Below are 13,535 nucleotides of genomic sequence, written 5' to 3'. Positions count from 1 at the left end.
GCCAGACACCGCGGGCCACGGCTGTTTGGAACCGTGGCCAGGGAGACGGCGCGGGGCATACTGGGAAGTCGGGGCGAGGCGGCACCAAGGCGGAAGTGTTCGCCGACCCAAGTAGGCGGAGAAAGCAGAGGAGGACCGGCGGGCCAAGCTTTCCTAGCCTGACAGCAGCCATTTCGGAACGTACGTCCCAGCCCTCTTTAGCTACTTAGCGCCTCCGGGCCCGAGAACACCTGCTCCTTGGCTCAGTCTGGCGCCACCGGCATCACGGAACTGTACTTCCCAGAGACGTCACACCGGGAGACTTCCGGTTCCCGCTCTTGAGATTGGACTCTCACGTGCAGGAGCCAGTCCTCGCTGGGCTCTAGCGGGCTTCTGATGGAGGAGCTACTCCTCTGGGAGGACAGAGTAGGTGGGCTCTGCTGCAGGTCCGGGCGGCGGGTTGTGAGGGCCGAGGTGGCACGGTGTATGAAGGCCTGTGTTTGAAGACTTAGGTCAGACCTTTTGCCCGCCTTTCCCCTATGCAGCTCTATGCAACTGTCTGTGCAAGGTCCTGTAATTTGCGTAGGACGCCTTGACACAGTCTCTGCTTATGGACGCTTTACAAAACTATCTTGCAAAGAAATAAGTACTATACAGGATAAGGTTCTGAGATACTGACAGGGCTGGAACTAGGGTGAGATAAGTGTAAAATGTAAATGGATGCCAATAAAATTCAGTAATCAAGGTAAGTTTTAATGCAATCTCTAAAAATCAAAATTATAGCAAAAAAAATCCATGACTGACAAAATGTCACGATTTTAAGTAATAGTAACAGTACCGTGCTGTGCCATATTGAAGCCCGAGGTGTCAAAAGAAAAACCATCAATTCTGATCCTGCGAGTTAAGTTAGCCAGGTGAGGAAGCGTAGCTGGGCCAGATATGCAAAATAAGATGATGAAAAGAGCTCGTGGTTAGGGGTGTAACTGGATAGAGGGGTTCCTAGAGGCATGAAGCAGTTTTCCTTATACCAAAAACTATGCCAATTAAGAAGGGCCCACAAATCCAAAGCCTGAAAGAAGTTCCGTGACTGATTGTCAATACAAAAGAAAAACTTGATCCTTATCATAGGTCCTACACACCTTACTTTACTGAAGCCCAAATGCTTTGTGATTATGAGATGAATAATGATATCTTTTTTTTAGCTTAGGACTTTTTACTTTGACCCCACAAAACAAATACTCTGTGCTGTAAGATGTTGACTATTACCACTTAAGAATCAAAGTTCACAGAACTTCTATACTGGTGTGTCAGTAATGGACTTCAACTGATTTTTCTTTAGAATTAGCAGCAGCCTCTGTCACCATCCAAAGATTACAACCCATGAAACCATTGAGTTTGTGCCTTGTATCAGAAAGCAAAGGAGAATGAAAAAGCACAGCTAACATTGCTTGAGGATCTAGGTAAGAATTTATGATGTTGATATCTATGTTCTATCTAAAGAGCACTTCATAACATTTGCTATTGATTTAATGGTGCTGGAAGCAATGACTTGGTGCCCCATAACTAGCATCAATTGAAAATGTTTTCTGTTGTTTTAAACAGGCGATTAATTCTTTAGACTGTCATCATGGGTATCCGAGGACTAATGAGTTTTGTGGAAGATCATAGTAATGAGTTCTTCACTGATTTGAAGTTGCGGGACACAAAAATTGTCATTGATGGTTATGCTCTTTTCCACCGTCTTTGCTTCAGTTCAAACTTGGATCTCCGGTATGGAGGGGACTATGATTCTTTTGCAGATGTTGTACAAAAATTCTTTGAATCACTGTTTGCTTGTAATATATGCCCATATGTTGTATTAGATGGAGGATGTGACATTTCAGATAAAAAGCTTACAACTTTAAAGGATAGAGCTAGAGAGAAGATCCAGATGGCCCATTCCCTTTCTGTTGGTGGGAGTGGGTATGTATGTCCCTTACTCATCCGGGAAGTATTCATACAGGTTTTGATCAAGCTGCGGGTGTGTTTTGTCCAGTGCTTTTCAGAAGCAGATCGGGACATTATGACACTTGCTAACCATTGGAATTGCCCTGTGTTATCATCAGATAGTGACTTTTGCATTTTTGACCTGAAAACTGGGTTTTGCCCATTGAATAGCTTTCAGTGGAGAAATATGAACACTATTAAGGGCACACAAAACTATATCCCTGCCAAATGCTTTTCCCTTGATGCATTCTGCCATCACTTCAGCAATATGAATAAAGCTCTACTACCTCTCTTTGCGGTGCTATGTGGAAATGACCATGTTAATCTACCCATCATGGAGACATTCTTAAGTAAAGCACGTCTTCCTCTTGGAGCTACCAGTTCTAAAGGGAGGAGACACCACCGAATCCTGGGACTTCTGAATTGGTTGTCTCATTTTGCCAACCCTACCGAAGCACTAGATAATGTTCTGAAATACCTCCCAAAAAAGGATCGAGAAAATGTTAAGGAACTTCTCTGCTGTTCCATGGAAGAATACCAACAGTCCCAGGTGAAGCTACAGGACTTCTTCCAGTGTGGTACTTATGTCTGTCCAGATGCCTTGAATCTTGGTTTACCAGAATGGGTATTAGTGGCTTTAGCTAAAGGCCAGCTATCTCCTTTCATCAGTGATGCTTTGGTCCTAAGACGGACCATTCTTCCCACACAGGTGGAAAACATGCAGCAACCAAATGCCCACAGAATATCTCAGCCCATCAGGCAAATCATCTATGGGCTTCTTTTAAATGCCTCACCACATCTGGACAAGACATCCTGGAATGCATTGCCTCCTCAGCCTCTAGCTTTCAGTGAAGTGGAAAGGATTAATAAAAATATCAGAACCTCAATCATTGATGCAGTAGAACTGGCCAAGGATCATTCTGACTTAAGCAGATTGACTGAGGTAAGTATTTTTAATACTAATGAAATTTCTGTAAAGTACTTTACAGGATACAAAGTGCTGTCTTCTATATTAGTTCACTTACTATAACAAACTGATGAGGTTGAGTGCTATCTTGCCCTCATGTCGTAGCTAAGAAATCTAGAACTTGAGTGAACTAGGTAATGTCTTAGCCAGAAAGTGTCAGTGCTAGGACTCAAACCCAGCTCTTTTAGCTCTAAATCTACCATTTCCACTGTACTTCAGTAGTCTGTGTTATCTTCACAGTTATTACTACTATATTGTTATTACTACTAGGTTAATACTAGCTATCAATAGAATGGGTTACGTGGCTGAAAAAAAAAGGAAAAAAATTCACAACTGCAAAAAAAGTGTATAGACACTAATCATAGGCACAACATCTCAGACTACATCGGATTTCAGATAAGGTTAGTACTGATGCTAAGGTCTAATTTTTTAACTTTTATTAATGAATACCTTTTTTAAAATAGGTTTTTGTGTCATTATGGTTATTTGCCTAGTTTGATACAGAAAACATGACTCTTAGTCTAACTTAGTGTTGCTTAAACCTGAGTAACACCCAGACCACCTTTTCAAGGAGAAAAAAATTCTCATGGATCCCAGTGTTGTCTTTTTATATTACATATATATTTAAAATTACAAATAGATATGAAACTATGCTGATAAAAGAACTAGATTTAGACATTAAATAGAGATAACTTAAAAAAAAACAATTGCAATGCCCATTAGGGGATCTTCTTAGATCCAATGAAATATTCAGTCTCACAAAACTCACAGACCACACGTGGCACCAGTCTACTCAAGGATGTAGGACGGCAACCACAGCTTCCCAGTGGATTTAAGTCAGGTCTTCCTTTTCTGTCAGAGTTCTCCCAGCACTGTTATCAGTCTACACCAAAGCTTTATCACCATTGGTGATTTTGTCCCCCAGAGGACATTTGGCAATGCCTGGAGACATTTTTGTTGTCCCTACCTAGGGAGTAGAAGGGGTAGTGGTTGCTATCGGTATCTAGTGGGGAGAGGCCAAAGATGCTGCTAAATTTTACAACCTGTAAGTCTTACAGTGCACAGGAAAGTGTCCCATAACAAAGAATCTCTAGCCCAAAATATCAGTAGTGCCATTCCCTGGGCTATACAGCTGACCAGGAACTAGCCTCTTAGCCTCCTCTTCAGTCACATCTCAGACAGGAGGAGATAAATGTCATAGTGAATGAGTGCAAGAGCCTTCTTGGCATTGGGCAGTGAGTCCAAGAGCCTTCTTGGCATTGGCGAGTGACTGTTAAACCCCCAAGGTTTCTTTGGTTGGGGGTGAAGAAAATGTTTTGGAATTAGTGATGGCTGCACAAGTTTATAAATATACTAAACCAAGGCAAGATGGCTCATGCCTGTAAGCCCAGCACTTTGGGAGGCCAAAGTGGGAGGATCACTTGAGGCCAGTAGTTCAAGACCAGCCTGGGCAACACAACAAGACTGTCTCTACTAAAAATAAAAATAAAAAAAAAAATTTTTGCCAGGCATGGTGGTACAGCTACTCAAGAGGCTGAGGTTGGAGGATTGCTCGAGCCCAGGAGGTCAAGCCTGTAGTGAGCTATGATTGTGCTCCCTGTTGAGCAAAACCCTGTCTCTAAAAATATATATACACTAAACCCACTGAATTGTATACTTTAAAAGGATGACTTTTATGACATATGAATTATACCTCAGTTAGATAAAGGAGAAGAAAAGGTTTCAGTAGCTTAAAAGCCCCGTTCCCTATAGGATCCAGTCTTTCTTATAATAATTCCATAAACATAGCTAGGTCCCTGCAAGGGACATCCTACTTACAAGACACTGCACTCAGGGAAGCCCCAAGATATGGTGTCCCCATCAGGTGTTTATAGTTCATTTATATATAGTTTAAGCTTAGATGCAATTTTATAAGTCATTTTTATAATGCTTGGTAACACAACTGACAATCTACCTTTAGCACATTTCCAGGGGTACAAAACTAGAAAATGGAGCGTAAGTCAATCTCAAACAAGGGATTTATTAAAACTTTACCCACACCAATAAAATTCAAACTAGCTACATTATTAATGTTTTGCTGAAATTACATTTCTACTCAAACATAAATGGTGCTGTTGGGGAGTTTTTTTTTAAAAAAATGTAATGGCTTTACTGAGAAATAAGTAGTGTACAGTAAAGTGCACATAAAGTGTGTACTTTGATGAGTTTTGACATGTCTACATCTGTGAAGTCATCCTACAATTAAAATAATCAATGTATCCATAACCCCTAAAGTTTCATCTTGTTCCTTTGCAATTCATGCTTCCTTGAGTATAAACACAGTAAAGTGCCCAAATAATCGTACAGCATGATAAATTTTTGCAAGGTCTATACATCCATGCAAAGAAGATCCAGATGAATCATTATCGCCACCCTAGAAGCTTCTCCTAGTGTCTGGTTCCAGTCACTCGCTCTGCAACTCTCTATAATCACTCTCCTGTTTAACAACACAATAGTTTTAACTGAATTATTACTTTAGAAATGAATTCTTTCATCTGGCTTTTATTCCACATGAGATTCATTCACATTGCTGTGAGTAGTTGATCATTCATTTCTCATTGCTGTAACATTTTTCTATTTTGGTGTATTACCATTATACACTTAAGAACATTTTTTTTCATTACACAGCTTATGAGCATTTGGGTTCTTTCCAATCTTCCATTTCCATGTGTTCATTAGCCATGTGATACTCTATTATATGAAGTTTCTGTACAGTTTTTTGCTCATTTTTATCATATACGGGTCCTTTGTCAAATAACATATTGTGAATAGTTTCTCCCATTGTTTATTCACTCTTTAGTATGTTTTGATGAACAGAAGTTCTTAATATACTGTAATTTAAATTTTTATTATTTATGGTTACCACTTTTGTGAACTGCTTAAGAAACTGCCTACTCCACGGTCATGAAAATGTTTTTTTGCTGTTCACATTTAGATCTATAATGTATCTAGAATTGGTTTTTTGTGGGTGCGTATGATGTGAAATAGGGATCAGGATACCTTTTCCCCCCACATGGAAATCCAACTGAATCCATGAGTATAGCAGGCTGCTTATATTCCTTGCTAAGTAGAGATGACTTAAGTGTTCTCATCATTTACCTGGATTCAAAATAGAGTGAAATTTTAGTTCATTCTCTGCGCTCTGCTATCACCCAGCTTTCTCTTGGCATAAACTTATCAATTCTGAATTTAGCTCAGTGCTAATGGTTCTAATTAGCCCCTGAAAATTATAAATGTACCAGGTGCTCATGTGATTCCAAACACAAATGCAAGTACAAGTATAGAAACCTTGTGATAGTACCTATTCATTTTGTTTTTTAGATCTTGTAATACATTATCTGCTTTGGCCAGCTGTTGTTAATAAAAACTTTATACAGTCTCTCATTTAATTCCCGCAATAACCACATGGGATAGGGTTTCATTTTGGTTATGTTAGTTGCAATGGACAGAGCACCATTCAAGTTAACCAATGGGAGGTTAATCATAAGGAGACACAAAAGTGGATCATTCTTAAGGAGTAAGGCAGCCAAGACCAGTCTCTCTCTGGGCATCTCTGCCTCTCGGGGCAGCTGCTTCTGCAGGCTTGTGCTTTCGCTCCCCCTGGGGAAGAGGGAAAGTAGTTGTCACATGGGATAAAACCTAACTAACGTTAAGGGCTGTGAGTTGAGTACTTCCCCTTTTGGAAGGGACTGTGGACTGGTGGGTTTGATGAAACATCTTATACAAGTCATTATAATGACCATTTTACAGATAAGTCAGACAGACTGTAGAAAAGGTCAGAAACCTTTCGACCAAAGCCACAGGGTTAGTGCAGGGCGGAACATCTCTGAAGTCAAAGCCCAGACTGCTTTGTTTATGAAAAGTTGTAACTTGGCTCTATAATTCAGTAATTTAAATATATATCAGGAAAGAGTTGGTGTATTTTCTTAGCTCTACTTAGTGCATTTTAAAAACCAGTTTAAGAGTTTAGTTTCCACTTTACTTAAAATTTAAGTAGTTAAAACTACTTCCAGTAGGGGTGATTGGTTATACTATAAAGTTCTTTGCATATTTCTAATTTTAAAATTTGTATCACAATATTATTAAAAGCAGTATTTAGAAATAATCGTACTATTTAAAGTTTTCATGCATTAATGATAAAACTATTTTGTCATTTATGATGTGTTTTGTTTCAGGTTAACATCTTTAGTCTCAGCTGTCAACCACTCTTTCTACTAACTAGATGTTACATGCTGAGAAATGTTATTACCATCTCAACTTTCCAGAAAGCAGAAAATCTTTTTCTGGCTGTGTGCAGACACTAGGAATACAGCTTTTGTGTTTCTTAAAGTTTGATTATAAAGTCCCCCACAAGATGACCTTTTAATATTCCTGAGTGCATGACCTGTAAGGTCCCCCTTCTGGTTCTTACAAGGTCTTGGTAATTCATTAAGGTAAAATTATTTCAACAAGAACCTCAGTGCTCTTATAGCTGTTTTACTTCTGAGCTTTTATTTGAAGTACACGCTAAACCATGAAGTAAAAGTATGGCGTGTTACTCCAAGCACAATGCAAGTAGTCCTTAAAATATTCCTATCTCCCTTGAATATACCTCTAATCTACAAGCAGCCACCCTGGGACACTCCCTGTGTGTCTTTTATGCAAAGACAATAAAGCATTCAACAGGGAAGGGACATGAGACAGGACCCAAACAAATAGAGTATATGCCACATAGGGTTCCTATAAGCAACGTTTGTCTTCTGGAGGCAATTAGTAATGGCATCATGCTGAAGGCAAATGCCTGTTGCACAGGCATATACAGGTGGTGTTGAGTATACAGCTTTGTTTCTCAAAGTAGAATACTTGGGCTGCTAGTTAAAATGTATATTCCTGGGCTCTCTCTCAGATTAGTCAATCAAAATTTATGGAGTAGGGCCTAAGGATTGAATTTTTAACGAGCTTCCCAGGTGACGTGCACTGAAGATGCTCACCAGCGTATACAAAGAGGATGGAATGACATAAGTAAAGGTGTAGGAGTAGGCAGTACACCCATTCAACCAACCATATTTATAAAGCATCTTACTAATGTTCTAAATGCTGTGAGTGTGGCTGATTTTTTTTCCCACAAGAAGGTAAGTTTAACAGCTGACAGAAGTTTCAGTAGCATTAAATCTCTTCATGCTATGGTGGAAAAAAGAAATAACAGACATTTCCCAAAGTAACTTGCAGGATGCTTGGTGTGTATTTTCAGCTCTCCTTGAGGAGGCGGCAGATGCTTCTGTTAGAAACCCTGAAGGTGAAACAGACCATTCTGGAGCCAATCCCTACTTCACTGAAGTTGCCCATTGCTGTCAGTTGCTACTGGTTGCAGCACACCGAGACCAAAGCAAAGCTACATCATCTACAATCCTTACTGCTCACAATGCTAGTGGGGCCCTTGATTGCCATAATCAACAGCCCTGGTAGGTAACTGGAAATTACAGGAGTATATTGTGGCATGTTGCTTGCAAACTGTTTACTCGAGTTTACACAAACAAAAAAGTATTCTTGGATTATTTACTCCCATTAATTGTATCAGAACTTAGATGTGGAGGCACCAAAATGTCATTCATTCATTGGTAAATATTTTTTAACACTTCATGTGCCAGGCTCAGTGCTGGAGGGCTTGAATCTTAAGTATACAGCAGTGAGATGTGTTGGGGTACTGCCAACTCCCATCTGTTTGGTGGCACCTACTCCTTTAACTTGTGAATTGTGACAGTGTATTTTGCCAGCTGCATTTTGTATTCCATGTTACCTATCCAGTTATTAGCACAGCAGCAACGTCATCACAAGAAACTTGCCCAGAAGTGAAACTTATCTAAATACCTACAACCACTACATTCTTGCTTATACATCTTTTTATTCCTTTTTCTCTGCTGTAGGTTTCAATTAGTATGTAAGTAGTGATGGCAGAAATAGTAATTTGTCCTTTTTTTTTTTTTTTTTTTTTGAGATGGAGTCTCACTCTGTTGCCTAGGCTGGAGTGCAGTGGTGCAATCTTGGCTCACTGCAACCTCTGCCACCTGGGTTCCAGTGATTCTTCTGCCTCAGCCTTCCGCGTAGCTGGGATTACAGGTGCCTGTCACCGCGCTCAGCTAATTTTTGTATTTTTAGTAGAGACGGGGTTTCACCATCTTGGCCAGGCTGGTCTTGAACTCCTGACCTTGTGATCCACCCGCCTCAGCCTCCCAAAGTGCTGGGATTACAAGCATGAGCCACCGCGCCCGGCCAGTAATATCTCTTAAATACACTGAGGCAAGTTCATCTGCATATAATACCAGGTGAAGTAAATGCTGAAACACTGGGACACTTTAATACTTCAGTGGAATATCCTCTTTAAAGATTATGAATGCTCTAACACTGTATAAACATGCATAATAATTATACTCTAGAATAGTACTATCTAATATGGTGGCTACTAGCCACACATGGCCAAAGTTAAATTCCATTTAAATTAAAAATTCAGCTTTTCAGTCACACTAGCCACACTTCAAGTGTCAGGTAGTTACATATGGCTATAGGCTAGCCTACTGTATTGGACAGCACTGCAGAAAGTTCTATTAGATCGTGCTACTCTAGTTTACTATTTTAATAAGTTAGATAAAAGAATGAAACAGCATGGATTCCTGTTTCTAAAGTATTAAGGCTCAAGCTTGACAGCTGTCAGAGGGACTGTTGTTATATGACAGCCAACTTAACACAAAACAAATCAGTTAAGTCCCACTGCTGCTTTATGAACACAGGTTTAGAGTATTTCCTCTGATTGAATAATAAATACAGTATAAGAAAGCTCTCAGAGCACAAGCCTATTAAGTTTTTACCTGAGTCCAAGAGAAGGGGCATGTCAAGGGTCTGTTTCTTTTCTTTTAGGAAATGTGGACCCTGTACCCAGGCAGGCTCAGTGTCTTGCTCCTCGCTAGTTGGTAAAAGGTGGGCCTCCTTTTTATTATTTTCAAATTGGTCCAGATGTTATTTTGTGCACCCCTGCCCAAACAAATCTGTAGAAACTTACAGCTAAAAACACACAACATTCCTTATTTCCTAGGATTGTTGCTTCTTGCCCCTTATCCTCTACTATGAAAAGAAAATGATTATTTGCCAAATTCTCCAAGTCATACTTTAGCTTCCTCCTATAAAACACAGAGGTCAAAATGTGTTTTGAACACACAGGTTGTTTCTTTAACACAAATGCACCACAGCTTGGGAGTTTCGGTGAAAGAGAACAGTAAAGAGAATAATATTTAATAGTCATTTGTATTTTTCATAGACACAGATTTAGGGTTTAGAGAATTCAAATGCAGACATGTTTATGGTCAGGTAGTAGACCAGTGGAAAAGATCTTATTTCAGGGAAAAAGTAAATTCCGATGGGTTGAATAAAGTTAGGTCATCATTAAAAAGACAGTTCAGTATCAATATTTCAATTTATACAGCAAGGCATTTATGAAGCCAGAAAAGAAAAACATCTTAGTTTTTTTAAATTAATTTCTTTCTTTATAGAATTTGTAGTATATGTGGAGAAAATGAAAAGCTGTTACAGTGCTTTTAGAAATACTGCCCTTGGGCTGTTTCTTTATTTAGGTAAGGAAGAGCTGCAGGAAGATGGTGCTAAGATGTTGTATGCAGAGTTCCAAAGAGTGAAGGCGCAGACACGGCTGGGCACAAGACTGGACTTAGACACAGCTCACATCTTCTGTCAGTGGCAGTCCTGTCTCCAGATGGGGATGTATCTCAACCAGCTGCTGTCCACTCCTCTCCCAGAGCCAGACCTAACTCGGTAAGCACCATGGGAAACTTTAGTTCAGATGGAAGCACACAAAAGTAAATACAGTATTTTCACTTATATTTAAAGCAACAAAGTTACTTAAAAAAAAAAACCAAAACAAAAAAAAAACTAATCTTAATGTAATTGATTTTGAGTCACTGTTACAGCTGAAGAGCTGGAAACGGGAAAAATATTAAATTATTTCCATATTCTCAAAGAATGTTTCCATGATTCAATCCAATTTTAAAAAATCAGTTCCTTTAAGTAATACATTAATATGTGGGAGAGGGGAGGCAATCATTGGTAGGATACAACTCTCTCCTTTCCTGTCGGTCTTTAAATGTCACTTTGTAGAGCCTTTTTCTGATAACCCACCCTAGTGAGACACACTGTCTACCCTCATTCACTCTAGTCCTGTTACTCTATTTTTTTTTCAATTGCATTTCTTACCACTTGGCATATGGCTTACTCATTCATTCAGATATTAAATGCCTACCTACCCTGTGCTAGGGTGTAGGGACAAAAACAGAATCTCAGCTCTAATGGAGCTTTCATTCTAAGTGAGATGATGAGTAGATGCCCAAGTGAACTTAACCTAGGATGTTTGCTTTACCAGGCAAGAAGGACAATAAGGGAGTTGAGCCTATGTGCCACAGAGTAATTATAATGTTTGTCTGTGGAGTTTAAGCTGGGTATGATAAAAAGAAGTGACAGCAGCAGTAGGGTGTGGAGCAGTGAAAAAAGTGATAGGATCAATGGATTGGACATCTTGGTAATTTGACCATCCAGGAGGTAGTTGAGGGAGAGATGAAGATAAAAAGGAGACAGATTGTGTTTTGTTTGTCTCTCCACTCAGATGTAAACTCTGTGGGGGGAGGGGCTTGTCTATTTTATTTGCTGTTGCAGCCCCAGTGCCTTCAATACTTTGAATGAGGATATATGGACGCATACAAAATATGGTGGGACTTTACATGTTTCAAGGTAAAAAGCCTCCTGGCAGTAAACAGTGTTGTTAATATATCTCTGGGCCTTACATCTGAGCTAACACAAATAAGACTAATTGGCCTTTGACCCCTGGATTCTTTATTTCTTTCATTTAATAATTTAAGGCCATTCTTGACTGGATCCTCTTTAGTTACCACAAATCCTTTTAAAACAAAACAGGAAATGCAAAACAAAACAGTTCTCTTAATAATGATTTAAACAGCAGGATTGTTCTTGAATCTTAGCATAACCAAGGCTTTTTACACAGAGATGTTACACTGATTAAATGATGGTTCTACATGGATTGCTAAGGTACCAGTTTATCAGCTTTGTCCATAATAAACTTGTGGATTCCAATTAATCCCATCTTCTATTTGTGAAGTAGGTTTTTAGTCTCAGTGAATGACCTTGCAAATGATGCCAATAAATTTTCTCATATTCTAACAAACTGCCTGTTTGGTTTATCAGGGTCCTTTTAAATTCCTTTTCTTTAAAATTAAAGTGTTTGTTAAAGACACCTGCTCAGCCTGGGGCTAGCTGCAAAACCACTAAGCATGCATCATGTAATTTGTTGATGAAAAGTTTTTAAGTATCACCAGCAAAGAATCTTTGTCATACCAGCTCAGTTCCTTCCTTCAAAGAACAGATTATTCTTAAGTAATTTCAATAATATTATAGAGCAATAAGAGCTCTCATTGTTTAGATGCATTTGTTGAAGCTATGTCAATGGTAGTTATCCTGTTGCACTGAATTACTTCTTTAACAACATACTTTTTTCTTGCTTTGAACAGACTGTACAGTGGAAGCCTGGTGCACGGACTATGCCAGCAACTGCTAGCATCGACCTCTGTAGAAAGTCTCCTGAGCATATGTCCTGAGGCTAAGCAACTTTATGAACATCTATTCAATGCCACAAGGTCATATGCCCCCGCTGAAATATTCCTACCAAAAGGTAGATCAAATTCAAAAAAAAAAAGGCAGAAGAAACAGAATACCAGCTGTTCTAAGAACAGAGGGAGAACCACTGCACACACCAAGTGTTGGTATGAGGGAAACAACCGGTTTGGGTTGTTAATGGTTGAAAACTTAGAGGAACATAGTGAGGCCTCCAACATTGAATAAAACTCAGTTTGCATCAAACTAGATGTATTTAATATAATCCTTACGTAAAATTCTTCTGTTACCACCCTTGAAACAATTAGCTTTTTCTTTAGGACTGACCTGTTACGGGATAAACATCACAATAATCTGAATTCCAAGTTATTTTGTATTTTGTTTTTAATAAATACAACCTGATTTAAGAAGCTTCTGTATTTCTAAATATGTTTGAAACCATGTTTATACTTCTCATGTTCCATTTCAGCAAGTTAATGGTAATATAGTCTATATGCTTTAAATTGCAGCAATTCAGCCAGCTACATTCTCAGAAAGTAGAAGTCTCACTCAATTATTGCCTTTAAGTAGCAGCTGGTTATCATTTCAAAAAGTTTTAAAAACAGTTTCCTCTTTGTACTTTAGTATGAAGTCTGGCCAATGAAAGTTAGAAGTGAGGATGCCAGACAGAAAACTGTCTCTACTAAAAGTAAGTACTTAGTCAATGAGACCATGACAGGACTGAAGAGCACTTTAGGTGCACTCCAGGTTTTAAAGGAGAAGTTGAAACTAATGGCTTCAGCCAAATAAGAAACAGCATCCTGAGCTGTTAGACCTGGAGAAGGAGGAAAGAGTGAGAAGTGAAAATATCAAGAGATATATGCAGCAATACCAGACCCTATGCCCTCTTTATACTACAGAT

General features: G+C 39.1%; 2 protein-coding genes across 20 annotated transcripts in view; one reads left to right on the top strand and one right to left on the bottom strand.

The window, feature by feature from the left end:
- Window positions 1-51: 51 nt before the first annotated feature.
- Window positions 52-13,044, top strand: ASTE1 (asteroid homolog 1). 3 transcript variants are annotated; one of them, XM_009446463.4, is made up of 7 exons: window positions 52-405; window positions 1,319-1,439; window positions 1,582-2,908; window positions 8,202-8,412; window positions 9,863-9,922; window positions 10,573-10,768; window positions 12,532-13,044. In XM_009446463.4, the coding sequence occupies exons 3-5, from the start codon at window positions 1,607-1,609 to the stop codon at window positions 9,910-9,912; spliced, it is 1,563 nt and encodes a 520-aa protein (XP_009444738.1). In that variant the 5' UTR covers window positions 52-405; window positions 1,319-1,439; window positions 1,582-1,606; the 3' UTR covers window positions 9,913-9,922; window positions 10,573-10,768; window positions 12,532-13,044. The 3 variants fall into 3 exon arrangements, with proteins under 3 accessions (XP_009444738.1, XP_063663262.1, XP_063663263.1); XM_063807192.1 differs by having other exon boundaries at window positions 52-409; XM_063807193.1 differs by having other exon boundaries at window positions 148-724.
- ATP2C1 (ATPase secretory pathway Ca2+ transporting 1) overlaps window positions 10,200-13,535 on the bottom strand; it is a 164,104-nt gene continuing 160,768 nt past the window's right edge. For all 17 annotated transcript variants that reach the window (XM_009446464.3, XM_001146246.6, XM_009446471.4 and 14 more), the window contains one exon: window positions 10,200-10,760. In XM_009446464.3, the coding sequence (XP_009444739.1) occupies window positions 10,665-10,760 (96 nt within the window). In that variant the 3' untranslated portion in view covers window positions 10,200-10,664. The remainder of the gene's footprint in view (window positions 10,761-13,535) is intronic.

Source organism: Pan troglodytes, chromosome 2 (assembly GCF_028858775.2).
Source record: "Pan troglodytes isolate AG18354 chromosome 2, NHGRI_mPanTro3-v2.0_pri, whole genome shotgun sequence".
Lineage (NCBI taxonomy): Eukaryota > Metazoa > Chordata > Mammalia > Primates > Hominidae > Pan > Pan troglodytes.
Note: the sequence above shows the minus strand (reverse complement) of the source record. Positions and strands in the feature narration are given on the sequence as shown.